The sequence below is a fragment of the Rhincodon typus genome, chromosome 18 (assembly GCF_021869965.1).
Source record: "Rhincodon typus isolate 14 chromosome 18, sRhiTyp1.1, whole genome shotgun sequence".
Classification (NCBI taxonomy): Eukaryota; Metazoa; Chordata; class Chondrichthyes; order Orectolobiformes; family Rhincodontidae; genus Rhincodon; species Rhincodon typus.
In genome coordinates this window covers 11,983,661-12,002,763 of record NC_063349.1, presented here as the reverse complement: position 1 = coordinate 12,002,763, position 19,103 = coordinate 11,983,661, and the positions used below count along the sequence as shown (strand labels likewise).

The 19,103-nt window shown below is 42.4% G+C and overlaps 1 protein-coding gene across 1 annotated transcript in view; it reads right to left on the bottom strand.

Moving 5' to 3' along the window:
* Nucleotides 1–19,103, bottom strand: part of LOC109929754 (metabotropic glutamate receptor 8) — a 365,314-nt gene that overhangs the window by 217,556 nt on the left and 128,655 nt on the right. The window contains exon 2 of the mRNA XM_020529332.2: nt 9,584–9,800. Within this exon, the coding sequence (XP_020384921.1) occupies nt 9,584–9,800 (217 nt within the window). The remainder of the gene's footprint in view (nt 1–9,583; nt 9,801–19,103) is intronic.

The following is a 19,103-nucleotide window of genomic DNA, read 5'->3' as shown; positions in this document are numbered from 1 at the left end:
TGTGTGTGTGTGTGTGTGTGTGTGTGTGTGTGTGTGTGTGTGTGTGTGTGTGTGTGTGTGTATCTGTCTGTCTGCCTGTCTGTAAATTAACTGCTTAAATTCAGAAATTGAGTTATTCTCTGCATTGCTTTAAAATTATAACATATAACATTGCTTCAACATATAATGCAAACCATGGAAAATACAACAATTTGTTTTCTCATGAGAAATAAAACTCAACTACTATTGTTACATTGGTTGTTAAGAAAACGTCCAATTCACTTTAAGTTGTCCTTTGCAAGAATACAGTTACACAGTTAAGTGAGGTATTACTGTACGATCTAGACTGCAACTTAATACCATACTGAGGGAATGCTGTATTGCTTATTGTGATGTTTCCATCTGCATGTCTGTGTGGTAGATAAAAGTATTACACTATTTCACCATTAAAAAAGCATGAGGTCGTCATCTACTATCGTAGCCACATAACTCCCTCAACCAACTTCTCCAATCATTGTACATTTCATTCTTACTTGTGGAAAGGCTGCCATGTTTTTTCAACAACATTTTTAGATTGTATGTGAAGGCTTGTGGACTGAGAGACATGATCATGATTTTCAATTTCAAGGAACAACAAATTAACAAATCCAAAGTTGTAAATGGATTGGAAAAGGTTTTGAGTCTATCAGACCAGAAATAAATCATCAGCTATCCTTTGCAATAAGATTTCTCAGAAGGCCATTTATTTAAATTAGATTTTCTGACACTCAGCCATGCCCACGGCAATCACAGACTAGAATTGTTCAGAAACAGTCTTCATTGGCTGCATTTAATGGGGTGCTGTTGTCCTCATTAATAATATCAGGGGGGAACCCAGAATCCCAATGTCTGCCCCACACCATTTTAATGCTGGGAGCAGTGATAAGTGGTTGGAGAAAGAACTTCTACATCTCTGTGTCCTGCCACACCAGATTACCAAACAGCCATGGAGTCAAAGAGTTGTACAGCATGGAAACAGAGCCTTTGGTCCAACGAGTCCATGCCAACTAGATATCCTAAATAAATCTAGTCCCATTTCCCAGCATTTGGCTTATATCCCTCTCAAACCTTCCTAGTCAAGTATCCATCCAGAGGCCTTTTAAATGTTGTAATTGTACCAGCCTCCACCACATCCTCTGGCAGCCCAATTCAACAAAAACACCACCCTCTGTGTGAAAAAGTTGACCCTTAGGTCCCTTTTAATTCTTTCCCCTCTCACCTTAAACATATGCCCTCTAGTTTTGGACTCCTCCATCCCAGGGAAAAGACCTTGTCTATTTACCCTATCCATGCCCATCATGATTTATAAACCTCTATAAAGTCACCACTCAGCCTCTGATGCTCTACGGAACATAGCTCCAGCCCATTCCGTATAGCTCTGATATAGCTCAATATAGCTCCATATAGTTCAAACCCTCCAACCCTGGCAATGTGATTGTAAATCTTTTCTGAATCCTTTCAAGTTTCACAGCATCCTTCCTATAGCAGGGAGACCAGAATTGCATGTAATACTCCAAAAGTGGTCTAACCAATGTCCTGTACAGCCACAACATACCCTCCCAACTCCTATACTCAATGCACTGACCAATAAAAGCAAGCATATCAAATGCCTTCTTCACTATCCTATCTACCTGCGACTCCACTTTCAAGGAACTATGAACCTGCACTCCAAGGTCTCTTTGTTCAGCAACACTCCCCAGGACCTTATCATTAAGTGTGTAAGTCCTGCCGTGATTGGCCTTTCCAAAATTTAGCACCTCACATTTATCCAAATTAAACTCCATCTGCCACTCCTCGGCCCATTGGCCCATCTGATCAAGGTCCCTCGTACCTTGAAGTAAATTTCTTCACTGTCCACTACACCACCAATTTTGATATCATCTGCAAATTTACTAACCATACCTCATATGTTCATTCCAAACCATTTATATAAATGACAAATCCTTGTGGCACACCGCTAGTCACAGGCCTCCAGTCTGAAAAGCAACCTTCCACCACCACCCCCTGTCTTCTACCTTTGAGCCAGTTCTGTATCCACATGGTTAGTTCTCCCTATATCCTGCGTGATCTAACCTTGCTAACCAATCTACCATGCGGAATCTTGTTGAACACCTTACTGATGCCCCTATAGATCACATCCACCACTCTGCCCTCATCAATCCTCTTCATTCCTTCTTCAAAAAACAGAATCAAGTTAGTGAGACATGATTTCCCACACACAATGCTATATTGAGTATCCCTAATCAGTCCTTGCATTTCCAAATATATGTAAATCCTGTCCCTCAGGATCCCTTCCAGCAACTTGCACACTGCTGATATCAGGCTCACCAGTCTATAGTTCCCTGGCTTTTCCTTACCACATTTCTTAAATAGTGGCACCATGTTAGCCAACCTGCAGTCTTCCAGTACCTCACCTGTGGTTATCAATGATACAAGGGGCCCAGCAATCACTTCCCTAGCTTCCCACAGAATTCTAGGGTACACCTGATCAGCTCCCAGGGATTTATCCACCTTTATGCGATTTAAGACGTCAGCACCTCCTCTTCTGTGATGTGAACACTTTTCAAGACATGCTATTTCTTTCCTCAAGTTCTCTAGCATCCATATCCTTCTCCATAGTAAATGCTGATGCAAAATACTCGTTTAGTATCTCCCCCATCTCCTGTCCCCTTTTTGCCCTCCTGATTTCCTTCTTAAATATACTCCTACTGCCTTTATGCTCTTCTAGCCATTCAGTAAATCCCTCCTGTCTATACCTGACATTGCTTCCTTCTTATTCTTGACCAAAACCCCAACTTCTATAGTCACCTAGCATTCCCTACACCTACCAGCCTTGCCCTGAAGATCAGAATCATGGGGCTGAAATGCAATCAGAAGAAAAATACGTATTATTTAAATAACTGAAAAGGGGGTGCAACTATGCACAACCAATATATACATGGCCCACTGAATCCACAGCATTGCGCAATAAACAGTTGGGCTGTGAGTAAGAACCCAGTGTTTATTTTCGCTATTTTACAAAACCCACCACCGAATCACCCAATTAGCTAGGTATACAAATAACTAGGGCTTGCCCCACCAGGGGTAATTTAGCAATGAAAAAAAAGATAAAAAGCAGAAAAAACAAGAGAGAGAAATAAAACAAAGTGGTGTTGCAGGGTGGGATAATACACTCAATTAAATGTTGTGCCCTTTGCTCTCATTACTGCATGCTTCCTTTCCAAGGACACCTGAGCACAAAGGTAGCCGTGAAAGAGAGGCAAGCAGTTGGGAATTACAGCCCTTCTATCTCCTGCTACCTGGACCTGTTGATGGCTTCCTTAGCTAGACCCAGGAGCAGGCCCACAAGGACATCCTCTGACCTGCCCATCCCCCCTCAGCATCAGGTGTCCAAATATCAGAAGCATGGAGCTGAAGTGTAATCAATTGAAGATTAAAGATGTTTCAGAAAATTAAACAGGGGTGAAAACACTCACAAAGAACAGACTCCTTATCCATGGACTCCTCAGCATCACATAATAAACAGTTGGGTTGGGTGACCATGAATGATCTTAATATGTGTTTGCACAGGGCTGCTGTGTACAATACCCGCCAGCTCCAGTACCCAGTGGAAAGTGGGTGGAATCCTCCATTAAGAGTCCTCCATTGGGGACCACCACCACACAGCAGTTTAATGGAATCCCGGTCCATGAAAAATACAGTTCCTTTTTTTGATGACCCACCACCAAATCGTCATCTGACTAAACAACAATTCATAAATTATAAGCACTGCCCCCAGTACAAAGTCCAATGAGCATCACCCACTCTCAAACAGATGGAGCTGTTCTGCATGAGCTTCCCCTTCCAACGCCATATTGTTTTAACCTGTCTCCCCTTTACCCTATCTCTCTCCCGCCTTTGATGATTTGTATTGCCCTTAGTGGGCTTGGCATGTAAGTTAATCAATTGAAAAACATGGGTGTTTCACTGGTGGCTAATAGATGAAAAAAAGTACTGCAGGTGATTTGGTGATAGGAAAAAACAGATCTGCTTGAGCCCAGGGACTCTTTCGCACAGTGGTAGTGTTCCTACCTCTGAGTCAGAGGTCCTGGGTTCAAGTCCCATCTGTTCCAGAAGTATGTCTCAAAATCTCTGAATGGATTGATTAGGAAAACATCTTCTGTTTGAGATTTGAGGGCGCCTGTGGCACAGTGGTAGTGTCCCTACAATGTAATAACATCTCTGGACTGGTTGCTGATAAATATCTTCTCTTGAAGCCTTAGGGACTGTAAAGCTACAGGGTCAGTCATTCCTCCAGCACCAGTGGGAATACTCTGCCCAATACATCAGAGGTCACTATTTCTTCTAAGGAGCGCTTTTGAGGTAACAATGTTCTTTGCAAAGCAATTTTTTTTATCATGGTGTAACTGTAAAATCATCTTACTCAACAATGAAGCAATTTCACGATGGACTGAATTGTTACTAACACTGTTCATTGTCTTCTTTCATGGATTAATCTCATCCACAGAACTTAAATTTCTAATTAAGTCTATTTGGCCAGGACCAATGAACAACATATTATTCACCCAACTCACTTTTTACACATACTCCTGCACCAATGTCAACCTTCGTTATTCTTTACACATTAATGGAAAGTTTCTGCACAGACAGCAAACTTCTTGTGTGAGCTTGCATTCACAGAAAAGGAATTCCAACACTTTGCCTTAGATATTGCCAAATTTCATAGAAAAACTAGAATTACAACTGCCAAATGAAAGAAAAAAATGGAGGCTGTACAAACAATGAAATCAATGGCAAAGATTTGTCTATATTAAGCAATGACAAAAAATAAAACACACTGAGGATTTTGAACTATAATGATGTTCTACATCCGTGAATTTCCAATGTGTGCTCCTGGTGGGGGAAGCTTCACACCAGAAATCCAGATTTGGAAATTCACCCTACATGCACAGAGATATTAAGATAATTTCATGACAGGCAGAAGGGATTAACTGAGGGTGTGGTGGAAAAAAGTCAATATATTTCCCTATTTAGAAAAGGGGAATGCTGCCAATCAGAACTATCTCCCTACAGAAAAGGACCATCTATAGAGTATTGCTTACAATTTAAGTAAAGCTGTAGGATTTGAAATACAGAAATTACTTGCTGTTGTTTCAGAACTCCATCACATCGACAAACTCACCGAACATATCAGGCAAAATATCAAGTTACAATTGCACAGCAGAAACAGAGGTCATTCAGTTAGTCGTGTCTGTGCAAACTCTTAGAAAGAACTATCCATTTAGTTCCATTTAGTCCCACTTATTTCCTTTACTTTGACTAAATTCAGAATAAAACAAGCTGGGAAATGATAACATAAGCAAATTAAGGGCACATTAGTCCCAATATTAACTGAGGGTGATTGGTGGAGAGGTACACTATCAAATGGAAAACCAGATGTGCATTTAGTGTGCCTATCAATGACCGTTTGACATAAATATCATATTTGTAATTCACTCCCAGGTTAGTATTTAGTCTTTGGTAATGGGTATATTGACAATCTGCATAACATTATCTCAACTCTGGCATTTAAAGAGCAAATATGAAGATGCTATTTGTAAGACTTTGGAGTTGAAAGGATAGGAGCAAGTTCAACAATGAGTTTGAGTAATTTAAAGACTGCTCCAGTTCATCGCCGTCTTTCTTGAATAGCTGCAGGGATGAGGGACACGCAGTTGTCTAACAACACAGGGAAATCTGATTCCTTTTGAAGGCACGTACAAGCTGATATTTGGCATGTACAAGTAAAACTATTTACTTTAAAAGGTAACAACACACTAACTTATAGCCAATGCTCTCTCCATATGTAAAATTGTGTATTGCATCCTTTATGGAGTCCCTATCAGAATAAATCTATTTCACTAGATTACATACTAAATTCATACAACAATCCATGAAAAAAGCATGTCTCCTTTTTTCAGTTGATTGATGTCCAACGTGAAGGGATCATAAGTAGGGCAACAATGCTTCAGAAAGCAGATAAGATGAAGCTAGAATTTATTTACATCCTTTTAAAGTGATTTATCAGGAATTCTCAGAAAACTGCAGCCAAGTAGGCCAAGAACATGAAGCAATATCTGAACAAGTTGCAGCAACAAATTAATTGAATTTTGCCTTCCAATGGTGATTCTTAACAGCACTTGATAAACATTGGTTTGGACAAGACCAATAGACCAAGAATTAACATCTCATTTTTTTAAGGGAATAATTGATTTTTGACAGGCTTCAACAAGCTATTTACAGCTTAACCTGTACACTTGTCAGAACATTGCTCGATGAAAATAAGTTGCAAAGCCCTTCTGTCTATTTGATCCCCCTCTTTCAGGATAAACTACAATTGCCTTCCAAATATGGTCTGCTGCCATATTGCATTTTAAAATTTAAGCTGGTGGACGATCTATGTGAAAGGCTCCCTCAGGAGATTAGGAAAATAGCTGTTGATTCAGCAAAGTGCAAATTAGATATGTTTTTTACAGACAGTAACACGTTACACTATACCAGTAATTTCAGAGTTGATATAAGAATAACGCGCTTGAGGAAAAAATGCTGACTTTGGGGCCCTGGTTCATACAGTTCTGTGCTATTATGGTTTCCTCTCAGACAAAAACAGAAATTGCTGGAGAAATTCAGTAGGTGTGGCAGCATCTTTGGAGAGAAAGCAGAGTTAATGTTTTGAGTCTAGTGACAACTGAAAGGTGCTAGAAAATTGTGCTTTTTATGCTATAGACAGAGGAAGAGGAGCAGGGATTAGACAGATTGTGCAGGTGCCCAGAGAAAAAGACAAAAGCAGTGATTAATGATGGTAAATAAGGGAGTAGAGGTGTAAAATGGAAGGTGTGAAAAGGAGAAAATGGGTACATTCTACCAAGAGCAAAGTCAACAAGTTGCAAATAAGTCACAATGGGGGGCTATTGAGGGATGTGATAAAAAAGGATGACAGAGATCATACTGTGAAGTTATGGATTTCAATATTGATTCCTGGAAGCTGTAAAATGCCTAAGCAGAAACTGAGATGTTGTATCTTCAGGATATTATAGCAAGACCAGGATCGAAATGTTGGATTGGGAGCAAGATGGTAGATTGAAATGGCAAGCGACTGGAAGATCGGGGTTATTCCTACGGACAAAGTGGTGGTGTTCTGCAAAGTGGTTACACAGTTTGCATTTACTCTTACCAATTTAGAGGATGGTACGTTGTGAGCAGCAAATACAGTAGACTAGATTGAAAGAATTACAAGTAAAACATTGTTTCTCCAGGAAGGTGTATTTGGATTAGTGGTTAGTTGTGGTAATCTGCTGAATGTGGCAGAATTGGCAGGGATGATTCTTTTAATGTGGAGACTGGTGGATAGGTCCGACATGGTCGAGGGTTGTGTCCACAATGATGGAGAAGGAATTCTTGATTGAAGAAGTAGGAGGACATGTAAGTGGTATGCTGGTGGAAGGTGGCATCATCAGAACAGAAATGACAGAGACGGAGAAACTGGCAGAATGGATGGAATCCTTGCAGGAAAGCAGGTTGTGAGGAAGTGTTGCCTTGGCAAGCATGAGAGATGGTGGGTTCTTAGTAGATATCGATTGACAGTCTTTACTGACTTTGCTCTCTTTTTCATTTGCCAATGTTCCTATTTTCTTAATCAGCCTATTAGTTCTAAATTTTCCTTTCACAGTCCTGAACTTGCATTGTCTCGCCCTGCTTCCCTGATACAACTGAAAACATAAATTTGAATTCATTTTCCTGTCTAGTGCTTCATATACCTCCATTGAGAGACTTTTCTTTATTGAGCCTGAATAACTTGTATTAGTAGATCCATTATATTGCTAGCTATAAGCAAAATAACACATTTAGCTGCGATGCACATTATTATTTGATTTAAATGTTTATCAAAAGTTCCAAATAATAAAGATACTGTTTAAAATTTGTTATTACTTAATACATTGATTATATGCTGTTGGAAGAAACTAAGGCATTGTCAATTCAACAGCGAAATGAATGAAGTTTAAATTTCTGGATTAGGTTTTATTCTTGCACTGCAGCAACTTGAAAGGAGATGGTATCAGCAGTTCTCATGATGCAACGTGAGTTTTAGCACTGCCAGATAAACAGAATTATACTAGATTTGATTTTGTCACAGAAATGGTGTAAAGCCACATCCTGTTCATGGAATACAACTCTGCAGTCTCAGAGTTCATTACTTCTGGAGTTGACCAAGACTGATAGCCGGCAGATTCCTCACCTTTCTTGTCTTCCCTCAGCGCAAACCATCACAGTCGCCACTGTCCCCATCCTCCACAAATTCCATCACTCGTGTCAAAGTTTCATTGTTACTGCTTTAATACACCTTAGGTTCTTGAGCTCATACCCTCAAGAAATATATAATTGAAATTCCGCACTGCCTCTCACACCTTCTCAACTTATGGAATTTATATTTTAAAAAACTCAGGACCCAATAACATGGAGAACTGATACAAAATCAGAAATTGCTGGTAAAGCTCAGCAGGTCAGGCAGCATCTGTGAGGGGAAATCAGAGTTAACGTTTCAGGTCCAGTGGCCCTTCCTCAGAACGTGGAGAACTGCATCTTTTGCCTGTGGATTGCAATGATCTGGGCATACTTGATCCAATATTGAAACTATATGGTATTTGTTAAGATTTATTTTTCTCACGAGGCTGAAATCTATAACTGTTTCATTCAGGCAATAAAATTTAATAAATTGCAGCAAATCTTCATGAAGTTATGAATTAGGTTCCTCTAATGTAAGTTCATGTAAATGTTATCATAATAACAAAATTATTTAAAAATATTTTCACTTTTCCATTGTAATCAATTAAATCTTCAGCATTAAGATGACATGCGAATACAGTTAACACACGGAGCATATGAAAATGGCAAACAGAATGTCCTTGCCTGTCACACACAGTTTTGATGTTTTATGCATCTCAGCATATACTTCCTGCCCCATCCATAGCTTTGTAACCTCCTGGGAGACATGCATAAGAAAAATAAAACCCAGGCTAATTAGAGGGAAAAGAAATTGGAAAATTTGCCTCCAGTCTGTCCAGGAGACCACACTGGCCTAGACTAATGTTTCACCATTCTTACATCTTGAATGAGGTGATCTTCACCCCAATCAAAAACAATCCAGCTCTCTTTTGAAGCAATGTAACTAATAAGTGTTCACCGTGCAAGCTGGCAAAATGCTCCACAAGTCTTCTATTCTTCACAACCAGAAGAACTGTTAAACATTTAGCCTAGTTCTGCCCTTCATATAACAAGCTTGATCCCCTGGTTCACCCTAACTGATTCAGTTGAAATAATGGGCCTATATAAATCTAGTTCCTTCATCATTTTAGAAACATCTATCAAGTCACCCACATGTTTACACTTCCCAAAGTGAGGCATTCAGTGGATGTCTGGGTCATACACCTTCTATCAGTTTTAATGACTTTTGCTGAGTTAATTGTGGTTAGAGAATGCAAACTTCCATAAGGTTATTGTAACCAAACTTCTGTAAGATGTCACTTACCAGTCTCCCTTGAGATCTGTATAAACGCTTCCACACCACTTTCTCCGTAGTTACCCTCAGAAGCTAAAGTTGAGACGTAATTCCATCCAAGGGCTGTAACAATATCTACCATTGCTTGAACTTGGTATGAATCCGGCGGGACCACTCGGGAAAAGAAATCATATCTGCTGTTGTCACTCAGTTCTGGGGCGGTTGAAGCATAGCTAATCTGAGGGATCTGTACCAAGAAATGAATAAATCATTCAAAATGAGAAAATATTATTAACTATTGCTTTGTTCAGATTCATAATTAATAACCAAGCTGATATCTGAAAGTCCTGAGGTGCACATGATTTCCCTCTGTATGGCAATGCTATATCCATTGCTACTGCTGGCAAACTGACATAGAATATGAGCATTCAACTCGATTCATATCAGATTGCAGAACAATTAATAAAATGAAGGCATTGTAAAATCGATCCCAGTATACTCTTTGTGGGGTACCCTTCATTTTCTTCAATTAACTCCCTGATCCATCTACGTTTGAATCAGTTAGTCATCTTAAAGTGCACTAATTGACATACCTCACCCAAATCACCATTTGTGCAGGCATGAAATGTTGGTAGACTATTCAACTGTTTGTTTCTGATGGGAGTGTTATACACAGTAATGGTTCTGAATGAGTTACTGCTAACAATATCATGAGCACAATGATGTCATAAGGACTTGGGTAAGGAAAGGCAGTAGACCTTAGGGATCTTATCCATGGTCTCCCGGTATTGGTGATACAGTCTATCTTACTATCTTACTGATTGCTATCATGCAATAAACTACATTTTGTTTAAGAGAGCGATTGTGACACAGCGGTAGTCTCCCTACCTCTGGGCAGGAAGACTTGGTTTTAAGTCCCTCCAGCTTCGGCGCTGTGTCACAACATCCTTGAATAGGTTGTTTAAAAATACCTATCTTGTTTAAGACAAGAATATCTTCGTGTTAGATTAACTGATGGTTTTCTTCTACTACTTTAGACCGAGCGGATCCTGTAGACCCAATTGGAAAAAGGAATGGTGGCAGCAATCTACCCAATTACATGTTGGCTGTGGTTCCCATTACATGTTCACAGGTCAAGGAGCATCAAAACTGGGCACAATTCTGTCCACACCCAATCCTCAATGTGAACTTTCTAGCACAGATCATTAGGAAACAAATCAGAAACCAAAACTGGATTATTTTCCCCTTCCTGGCAACAGAAAAATAAAGCTCAAATGAGATCAGCCAACTATGTTTAGATCAGGACCAAACTTGAGAATGTTAGATGGGCATACATACGCACGCACACAAACACAGGCACATGTAGATACACATACAAAGGACACACGTACACACACTCAAACACTCATTCACGTGTTCGTGCACATAAAAGTGGACACATGGAAGTATGCATGAACAAACACTCATACAGTACACATACACAAACACATGGGCTCACACAAAGACAACATGCAATAGATCCACACACACACACACACACAAACACACACCATTCCACACACTTATACCGACATGTCACATATCTACACACCTGGACACATGCATGTTTCCTATACACAGAAAGTGGTTGAGGCCAAAATATTGTATAATTGTATAATTACAAGAAGAAGTTGGATATAACACTTAGGGCTAAAGGGATCATTCCTGCTCCGATTTTCTATGTTTCCATCAGAGGTTATGCGGAACCTCATTTGGCAGATGTTCCAGACAGAACCAACAGTGGGAGGTGACTGAGGCATTGCCAAGATTGGTGTGTGTCACATAATGAGGGGCATACCTGAAAGTTAGCATGAACCCTGAATATGAAGGGCTGCTGAAGCCTGTGTGATGGTGGGAGTGCCTCATTCAGCAGCATGGTGGGGGAGCATCAGTCAGGAGATGCCATGTGACTGCTCCTGTAAAGTCATTAGACATTTTTCGTGGTGCTCCTGGTCCAGAATGTGACCACCTGCTGCCACTCTCTGCTGAAGGGGGCACTTTGGCCATCCTGCCCTCCCTTAGAACAATGCAGCTCTCTTACTGTCACCTCCACCATGGATATCCTGTAGTCCTGTGCTCCAAAGCCTTCCCTCCCTTCTGGTGTTCCAGTCTCTTTGTCTCAAATTTGAAGCTGCGTGCGTTCTCTGAGAATGCTACTTAGCTCCCTACTGAGTATGGTGGTGACAGTCCTTCCATTTACATGACAGTAACGTCCGTGAGGCAGCAGCACCAAATTTACGTGCTGTTTACCTCTACATAAACATATGGACAGTTTGCTGAATGCAAGCTTCATGCCACAAAAAAAGCAGTGCCAGCCAAATTTTAGCCCTCTCTCTCATATCTTTTCTGCTTGGCTTTATTAACTTTACAAACCTGCCAAGGCAGCATCAACCTGTACAAAAATGCATGAAGTCTTCTTGCTGCTGTTGCTCCCTCACTACTGAAGTTAGTATTGTGTGGCTGAGTGTCTATCTGTCAGCGAGATAAGGTCACACAACCTTTTCCCCCTTGAGAGTATCTGTCACTGCTCAAACTGAATCTTATCATCTCTCAGTCAACCTGCCAGATGGAGCCTCATGCTATGGTGGGCCGTTCCATCACACGAGAGACACAGGAATCAGAGTGAAGGAATGATATTAAGCAGCTTTACCTGCTGTTCTAACTCCTGCCAGCTGATTACAGTGTTTGAGAAGACATGGAACAGTAACTTCTGCAGGTAGGGAAGAACTGGAAATAACAATAATGAAAGGGACACTTTGTTAAAAATATATCCATGCACATGACACCAGAGCCATGGGATTTGGCTCTGCAGAATTGAGATTAACCTGTGCTACAGCTGTCTTTTTGATTCCAGATGGCGTCTGCAGTATACCCACACACTTCTGGGCGTGAGGCCATACTGCCTCTGAAATCCCGACATGCTGGCATCCTTGGGAATTACCCAGGAAGTTTGAGCTTCTGCTGGCCAACTTTCTTGCTACCTGAGACCCACTGAAAAAGTCTCCAGCTTCGAGGTAGAGTCCAAGATTTCAGACATTTCCAATGTACTTGCCTGGAAGGTTTCCCAGGAAGTGAGAGACAGACAGAGCCCAGACTAACTTCTGGGTAACTGTACAGCTGCATTCCCCCCACAACTTCCCAACAACGAAACCACCCAATCCAAACTTCCTCAGCCAACCTGAGAGGCCTACTGAAGCCAACCATACAAGTACCACCCGATCTGAGCTGACTACCCCAGCTACATGCCGACCCAATCTGCCTAGCCCCGATGCGACATCCTAACTGCCCAGTCAGCCCATGACCACCTTAGCTATCTGCCACACACCCATTTACCCCAGTCATCCAAACCATATACTCACTCACCCGACCCACCTACATACATAACCACACCAGTTTCCTGCCCAATCAGTCATTCGTCCATTCACTAAAAGTAAAGTAGCCATGGTCCTACCAGACCATAGGGCTGCTCTCTCATTACAGAAAGATGACTGGGTGATGGTTAAACCTAAGGGGCACCAGGCTCAGGTGGGTGGAGAATTTAGGAAGGAGACTCTTTTATGGTAACCTCAGCTTATGTATGAATTGAACCAATGTTGTTGCCATTGCTCTATATCCCAAACAGCCATCCAGCAAGCTGAGCTAACCAAACCCCAACCATTTGCTAATATTTGGCCATTCACTAAAATTCACGTTCAAGAAACTTAAATGTACCTTACAGCAGCTATTACTTCGTGGGACTTCAGAAGAAGCCACAATCAGAAGTCCCAGTCATAAATCCAGAGTTGCTTCAGGACACAGAAAAGTTTTGAGCGGTGTGGTAATCTAATAGCGATTGCCACTTTGCAGTTTGGGGCATTTAGAGACAGTGCAAAGTCAACAAAACATTTCAATCCTGGCATCACGTAGCTGTATCTGAAACAGGGTGTCACATCAATGTACTACCCCAGCTGCATGCCAAGATTAAGATCATAACAAAACACCTTACATATTAGTGCAACATCTCCAGGGAGTAGGCATGCTGTTAATATTCTGAGGCAAACAATGCAATCCTCTGTAAAAAAAAGATGACTTTTCTTTAACTGCAGTGCCAGCCTAATCCTGGGAGAATGCTTCTTTTCAATTAAAATTTCTCAAAGTACAATACATAACAGTTCAATTTGACAATATATAAAATGCAGTTTCTTTCAATGCAGTATTGAGGTCTCACTCCACTTATATTTGCAGCGTACAATCACATTTCATGACAAACATCCCTCTTATGTATACAGCCCGAAGAGTTTTACATAGTTTCCTGTTGTTCAATGTACTGTGGTAGGAGAGCATTAGACAGGGGCCTTTCCCCTTTGCACTTTTGCAGAGGCTTCCCCAAGCTTTAATGTGTCTCCTCAGCATGTCACCCTGGGCCTTGAAATGTGCCAGAATGCAGCATTCAGACATAGACCATTCTTTGCACTGAAAGAAAAGCAAGTTTTGAGCAGCATGTTGCATGCAGGCCATTCACATTCCCTGATAGACTTGTAGTGAATGGTGTTTTTCTCACAAACATTTCCACAAGGGATAGATGATACAACACGATCCAACTGAACAGAATGTCTGTGACAGTGTGGCCAGACCTATCCGTCAGAACACTGGGAACAGGAGGAATCTCAGCATGTCATGACACTTGGAATTTGTTTATCAAAGGTCTATGCACAGCTTAATCACTGCATGAAAAGAATGCCATTAGGATGCAGGTGATATAAAGTACAATTTCTCTCCTGTTAGCTAGGTTTGTGTATCATGCCTCAGTGAGGACAACCTATTTTGATCTTGAAATAGAAGTAGAAGATGGCTCTGGTAACTACCACGGCACAAAAGTGGGCTATGTGTCACATTGGCACTATGTACAGTAACACCGAAAGCACCTGGCATTCACTGATCAGGTTATATCTCACACAAGAATCGAAACAATTAATCCCACATTCTCAATTTCTGCCACAAATAAGCTACATTCCCCGACTTTAAAAAAAAATACATTTTGGACCATGAAGGTCTCAGATATAATGAAGCATATTTACCAGTCCAGGCCAATAAGGCAGGAGTTCACTCCTCCAACAAACACACACACACACACCACTTTATTGTGGCAATTGCATCCAAGAGTAGTGCAAAATTCCCAGTAATCTTTCTGACGGATACCGTAGAGGTTTTGGTCCAGTGGATTACAAACTCGAGAGCAGACTTGATTCTGTTGGAAATGACACTGGTCAGAAATTTTCTAATCCATTTTAAGCTGGGAAATAGGTTGTCAATTACTTATTTCCTCCCTCTCCCTTGGCTCCTGCAGAAACAGCAGGTCAGCTCAGGCTTTGGCAAGGTATCCCAAATTGGAAACACAAGATTTCATAAACTTAATGCTATGCATATTAATGGAGAGAATTTGTAGGTCTATTAAAACTGTGTTTTGTACCAGTCTAACTGAATATAATAGTCCCAGTCCTTGGCTACATGACTGCATACTTGAGTTTTCAAAGCTTCATTGTTGTTCAAATGAGAAATCAGTGTTGGTACACACATGCACACAGGCTGTTCTGCCAGGATAACTTCAGGTGCAAGGAGTGAAGTTTGGACTGTTCCCTGTTGATACTGTCTTTCCATTCTGTTCCTCCTCAATGACATTGCTGTACCTGTGTTCCAAGATTTGATGTGTTTTGGGCGTCTCACTGTACCCAATGTTTTGGGGTTGGGATGCTCTAGACCGTTTGCTGATTCCGGTGTTTCAGAGGTGCTAAGGGTCAACTCGTCTAGATCTTCAGCATTTTTCTATGTCTCCTGCTGCTGTCAACTTCTTCACTTTCCATCACCAGATGAAAAGTAGTCACAATTGTCCATTTCAGATGGCAAGTGATGCCTTGCCATCACTGTCTGTCTGTTATTTTTCTTAATCTTCTTCTTAATAGCTATCCACAGCTGTAGAGGAGCCTCAGGGGACAGTGTTTAGCAGATTGCTGCAGCATCTAATGTCTTCTTATATCTTCTCCTTGCCACTCCCTGCATCCTTCCTTGTCATGTTTGTCTCACTGAAAAACTTAGTGAGGAGATGGGTGCTGGTCTACTCTGCAGCAACCAGTCTCAATCCTCCTTCTTTGTGCCCTTCTATGATTTTAGTTGCTTGTGCGTAACTGAAGCAGCATTTGTGGCAGGTCATGTGGAGCTGGTGTCACCCACCACACAGGTTGCGACATGAACTCTTTTATCTGGTGGCCTTCCTGCATGTAGCTGTTGTGGATAACCATAATACAATTGGCTGCCACTTGGTCAGATGTGGCACAAGTGTGGCAAATCTTGGGGGCTAGTAGCCCAGAATTACCCCAGAAGCAAACTTAAGGGAGAATGAAGGACTGCTCCCTCATCCTCCACTTCAAGGTCACTTTCTCCTAACTCTTTTAAGCCCAAATCCCAATGTGCTGCTTGACCTCAGTGCTGTTCCCAGCGACTTTGAAATGCATGGAGAGGAAAGTCAGCACAACTATGACAAGAATGCGGGGTTTGTGGAGATGCGTGGTCTCAATGGAGTTCTGTTGCAACAGCAACATTAAATCATGGTTCCACATTGAGGATCAACAGCGATACCAGGTTAGCCCTTTCCTTAAACATCTTCATGAATTTCTCACATGCCCTGCCTTTTTTAAAAATAACATTGAAGTACCTGCCACTGTGAGATATCCACAGTTTCAAATCTACAGCGATCCAAAAAGCCTCACTTAACAATGAAAGTCATGTCCACAGCTTCAGCTCTTTGACCACTATCAAACCGGTCTTACACACCTCTTGCTTTGGAGCTCAGGTGTTAGTTGTAGCCAATGCTTCTAATTTGCAAAAGGCCAAGCCCCAAGGCTCAAGGTGGCCTGACAAAAGAATGGTTTGTAATGGCAGTGCAACATGATATAACTGACTGCTGACATCTGTACAGACCTCATATGGCTCCATGTCATAATAGAGTACAGCAAAAACTGAGGGGCAAAGGCTAATCAGGCTTTTCACTGAAGGCACATAATGGGTGCTAAAGCAAGGATTCAGATCTTTGAATTGCTGTCGGGGAGAAGAAGTCTTGCAAAAATGAAGATGGAAACATTGTGTATTTGCTGGATATTGTACAATATTGTTAGGGACAGAGATCTCATTATAGTCTTGGCTGAGATGTAATTGAAAATCATTAAAATCCAGAAGGACAATGATGTACAAATGCCAATGGCAGCTGATCAGTCTATTCTGGAAAGGCAATTGCATGTGGCAAATTGCCCACTTTTTAATGGGATTTGCAACACTGCCTGATGATCATCAATTGACCAAATGGATAAATGCTTATTTGTTCTATGTGCTTCATTTTTCCAGGAAAGTGCATGTTAAATTAATTAAGTTTAAATTTGCTCACTGCCTTTTTCATTTCTGTTCACTAAAAGTAGTACAAACAATAAAATGCATGAAAGTGAGTTCAGTGTTTTGTGATAATAAATATGATGGATTCATAGATAGTAGGAACTACAGATGCTGGAGAATCCGAGACAACAAGGTGCAGGGCTGGATGAACACAGCAGGCCAAGCAGCATCATAGGAGCAGAGAGGCTGACGTTTCGGGCCTAGACCCTTCATCAGAAAAGGGGGAGGGGAAGGGGGTTTTGAAATAAATAGGGAGAGAGTGGGAGGCGGATAGAAGAGGTATAGAGGAGAGGATAGGTGGAGAGGAAACAAACAGGTCGAAGAGGCGGGGATGGAGCCAGTAAAGGTGAGTGTAGGTAGGGAGTTAGAAAGGGGATAGGTCAGTCCAAGGAGGACGGACAGGTCAAGGGAGCGGGATGAGGTTGGTCGGTAGGAGATGGGGGTGCGGCTTGAGGTGGGAGGAGGGGATAGGTGGGAGGAAGAACAGGTTAGGGAGGCAGGGACGAGCTGGACTGGTTTTGGGATGCGGTAGGGGGAGGGGAGATTTTGAAACTTGTGAAATCCACATTGATACCATTGGGCTGCAGGGTTCCCAAGCGGAATATGAGTTGCTGTTCCTGCAACCTTCGGGTGGCATCGTTGTGGCACTGCAGGAGGCCCAGGATGGACATGTCATCTGAGGAATGGGAGGGGGAGTTGAAATGGTTCGCGACTGGGAGGTGCAGTTGTTTATTGCGAACCGAGCATAGGTGTTCTGCAAAGCGGTCCCCGAGTCTCCGCTTGGTTTCCCCGATGTAGAGGAAGCCACACCGGGTACAGCGGACGCAGTATACCACATTGGCAGATGTGCAGGTGAACATCTGCTTGATGTGGAAAGTCTTCTTGGGGCCTGGGATGGGGGTGAGGGAGGAGGTATGGGGGCAGGTGTAGCACTTCCTGCGGTTGCAGGGAAACGTGCCGGGTGTGGTGGAGCTGGAGGGAAGTGTGGAGCGGACAAGGGAGTCACAGAGAGAGTTGTCCCTCCAGAAAGCAGATAAGGGTGGGGAGGGAAAAATGTCTTTGGTGGTGGAGTCGGATTGCAGATGGCGGAAGTGTCGGAGGATGATGCGTTGGATCCGGAGGTTGGTGGGGTGGTACGTGAGGACGAGGGGGATTCTTTTTTGGTTCTTATTGCGTGGACGGGGTGTGAGGGATGAGGTGCGGGAGATGTGGGAGACACGGTTGAGGGCGTTCTCAACCACCGAGGAGGGGAAGTTACGGTCCTTGAAAAACGAGGACAACTGAGATGTACGGGATTGGAATGCCTCATCCTGGGAGCAGATGCGGCAGAGGTGAAGGAATTGGGAATAGGGGATAGCATTTTTGCAGGAAGGTGGGTGGGAGGAGGAGTATTCTAGGTAGCTGTGGGAGTCGGTGGGCTTGAAATGAATATCGGTTTCTAGGTGGTTGCCCGATATGGAGACAGAGAGGTCCAGGAAGGGGAGAGAGGTGTTAGAGATGGTCCAGGTAAACTTAAGGTTGGGGTGGAAGGTGTTAGTGAAGTGTATGAACTGTTCGAGCTCCTCGTGGGAGCACGAGGCGGCGCTGATACAGTCATCAATGTAACGGAGGAAGAGGTGGGGTTTAGGGCCGGTGTAGGTACGGAAGAGGGATTGTTCCACGTAACCTACAAAGAGGCAGGCGTAGCTTGGGCCCATGCGGGTACCCATGGCTATCCCCTTTGTCTGTAGGAAGTGGGAGGAATTGAAAGAGAAGTTGTTGAGTGTGAGGACGAGTTCGGCTGAGCGGATGAGGGTATCAGTGGAGGGGGACTGGTCGGGCCTGCGGGACAGGAAGAAGCGGAGGGCCTTAAGGCCATCTGCATGGGGAATGCAGGTGTAGAGGGACTGGACGTCCATGGTAAAGATGAGGTGTTGGGGACCTTTAATCTTGGAATGTCCACATGAACAATCCTTCTGTCAAGTTAATCTATGTTGTGAAGAAAACACGAGGAATTTGCAGAAGGGTATAATAGGGTTGAGTGGGTGCAAAAAAAGAACTGGTACATGAAGTATAACCTGGAGAAAGATTAAATTACCACTTTAGCAGGAAG